The sequence below is a fragment of the Brachionichthys hirsutus genome, unplaced genomic scaffold (genome assembly GCF_040956055.1).
Source record: "Brachionichthys hirsutus isolate HB-005 unplaced genomic scaffold, CSIRO-AGI_Bhir_v1 contig_381, whole genome shotgun sequence".
In the NCBI taxonomy this organism is placed as follows: domain Eukaryota; kingdom Metazoa; phylum Chordata; class Actinopteri; order Lophiiformes; family Brachionichthyidae; genus Brachionichthys; species Brachionichthys hirsutus.
Genome location: NW_027180783.1, coordinates 32 through 2,719, shown reverse-complemented (window position 1 = coordinate 2,719; position 2,688 = coordinate 32). Strand labels below are relative to the sequence as shown.

Genomic DNA, 2,688 nt, shown 5'->3' with positions numbered 1-2,688 from the left:
TTATATTTATAAAATAGTTGGCTTTGATGTCTGATGTCCCTTTGAAGATGGTTTCTTTAGAGTTTAATCTAATGTAACCTAGACAAAGATCAAAGGAAAAGCTTTTAGCACACACTGCGTTAGCATTCACCCTTTCATGCTAACATTCACACTGTGGTGGCATTCAACCTGGTGGTCAGATGCTCCTCCTACAGTGGGTCCCACCGGAACCAAGTCACGTGAGATCGCTAACTCCGCCCACCCACGAGTTGCCGGCCTATGCAAACGCGCGCACGAGATGCTCGCAGCGGCTGCTGTCGGCGAATGAACGGAACAAAGAGCCGGTGAATTTCCTGGAAGACGGACGCGGTTTCTCCGGTTCCACGGAAACATGAGCGCCGGTAGGTGGTCGGCCGCCCCCCCCCACTTCAGCCCGGGTGTCGGCGTCGGCAGCCTGTAGTTCACGCTGACTAGCTGACAGCTCCGCGAGCTAACCGGCTAAGTTAGCATTGATTTTGTTGGCATGGTAGCACATGACAGTTCATTCCAATGGAGTTAGCAAGTTGGTGGTGACCCGACACACTAACTAGCGGTTAGCTTGCTAAGCTAGCAGGCGGTGGAGCGGTTTACCTGCCTAACCTGCGTCCAAACTAGTCCTGCTGTGCTCGAGGTAACCAGGTTGACTAGTCGCTGGAGGTTCTCTCTCGGTTACTGCGGCCGCCGGAGTCATAACGGGGGGGGGGGGGGGTTTAAAGGATGAACCGGATTATTGTTCCGGTCTGTCAGCTGGGCGGCATGGATCAGATCCCGTCTGATGAGGAAAAGCGATGAATATATTTATTAGATAGAATGTTACTGCAGTACAAGTACAGTCAGCAATAGTGTGTATTACAGTACAAGTACAGTCACACATCCTGTCTAAGAGGAGCATTTCCAAAAAGCCATTTCGGTTTCGTTTCCATTTAAAGCTCATCAGTCAGATCTTAATGGGAGGGGTGGAAATGAACAGGTGAGTCACCTGGCTGGGGGGGGGGGGGGGGGGGGTTCTCCACCTGCTGCTGTCAGCTGTCTGAATGGAAGTCATGTGACCTCCTGTGTTTTAAGAGAATCTGAGTTCAAATGAGTGTTTCCTTCCTGCCCCCCCCCCCCGTCTGTCCCCACCAGGTTTGAGTCCGGAGAAGGTCTCCGCCTTCCTGAAGCGCCTGCGGGCGGAGCCGCGCTACCTGCTGGCCCAGAATGTGTCGGCCTGCATCAACCCGTTAGACGCTTGTCTGCACCGGCAGACGGTCCAGGACACCGTCCACGTCTTCCAGCACGCCATCCCCACAGAGGGCAAGCCCGTCACCAACCAAAAGAACTCAGGTGGGACGGGACCCCGACCGGCGGTCCGGGTGTCCGAGCCGGGCCGAGCGCGGTCCAACCCCTTTCTTCTTCTGTCTCGGTTTCCTGCAGGAAGGTGTTGGATCTTCTCGTGTCTGAACGTCATGCGGCTTCCCTTCATGAGGAAGTTTAACATCGAGGAGTTTGAGTTCAGTCAGTCCTACCTGTTCTTCTGGGACAAGGTGAGGCGGGCTCTGTGGGAGAGGGGCGTGTCTCTGTGCGGCGCGGGCCCCGGGTCTGTCCACCGTGAAGCCCTGCTTTGTCTGCTGATGTCACCTCGGGGCCCCGCCTCCACATCAGATGGTTGTTTGTTCCGCCGTAGGAACGGCGCTGCTAGCTAGCAGGCACGTGGCAGGACTAGCAAAGCGTTAGCTCTGTGGCTAGTGGGCGGCTGGTGATGTTGTCATGGCAACCAGATCTGTGCTTTCTGCAGAAAATGTGGATAAGCCAATCTTTCTAGTTAAAAACTTTAAGCTTGAATAGTTAGTAGTAGTAGTACGACTAGTAGGACTAGTAGTAACATTTGTCATATTGAGGCTGTCACGTGTAAAAGTCTAAATGAATCTCATTTTATACCAGATAAATTATTTTTCTGTTCTCGTCGAATTCAAAGTTTCCAGTAAAATAAACTCACTTGTGTTTTTTGCTGCTCCACAGTGGGTACCAGTGTAATGAAATAAGCTACCGTGGGTCCGGCTGTGTCTGCGCTGGAGACCGAGGTTCACACAGACGCGTTCGGTTTACAATGCTTGTTATAACACGTGTTTTAAATGTGTTATAAACGGAATGGGAATTAAACAAAAGTTCCACTCGCTGGTAAAGTGAGACCAAAATATGGAATAAACTGTTCAAAAGTAATTCCTGCACTGTTTGGTTTAATCTCGCATACCGCGCACGCACACACACACACGGGTTAAACCCCGCCTTTATTACCGGTTCAGGATTATGAGCTGCCGTAGAAAAACATGATTGGATGGATTTATCAGAACCGTGGAAAAACGAGCGAGTTTAATGATGACGTCACGTAACAGTGCCAGGTCTGGAAGATTTATTGGTGTGTTTGCGCCCCCTGCTGGTGACGTCAGAGCTCTCCCGGCCTGCAAAGTGCTGTCGCCGTGGATACCACAAACTCACCACGTCACACTGCGGAGAGCAACGACTGACTGATCACCGGTAAACGTTCCGAGAAGCGCCGCGATGTCCTGGAACTGGAACAGCCACAAGTTACCGTTTTTACCGGGATGCACGTTCCGGGACGTGACGGTAGGCCGTTTTATTGCGTCATCGAGGCATCGATTACGCCGCGCAAGCTTTACGCTTGCACAATAG

At 51.9% G+C, this 2,688-nt stretch overlaps 1 protein-coding gene across 1 annotated transcript; it reads left to right on the top strand.

The window, feature by feature from the left end:
• Nucleotides 1-242: 242 nt before the first annotated feature.
• LOC137916701 (bleomycin hydrolase-like) lies at nucleotides 243-2,217 on the top strand. Its single transcript, XM_068759670.1, has 4 exons — nucleotides 243-380; nucleotides 1,144-1,341; nucleotides 1,432-1,541; nucleotides 2,017-2,217. Exons 1-4 carry the CDS (start codon nucleotides 371-373, stop codon nucleotides 2,029-2,031), a joined length of 333 nt encoding a protein of 110 aa, XP_068615771.1. The 5' UTR covers nucleotides 243-370; the 3' UTR covers nucleotides 2,032-2,217.
• Nucleotides 2,218-2,688: the final 471 nt, after the last annotated feature.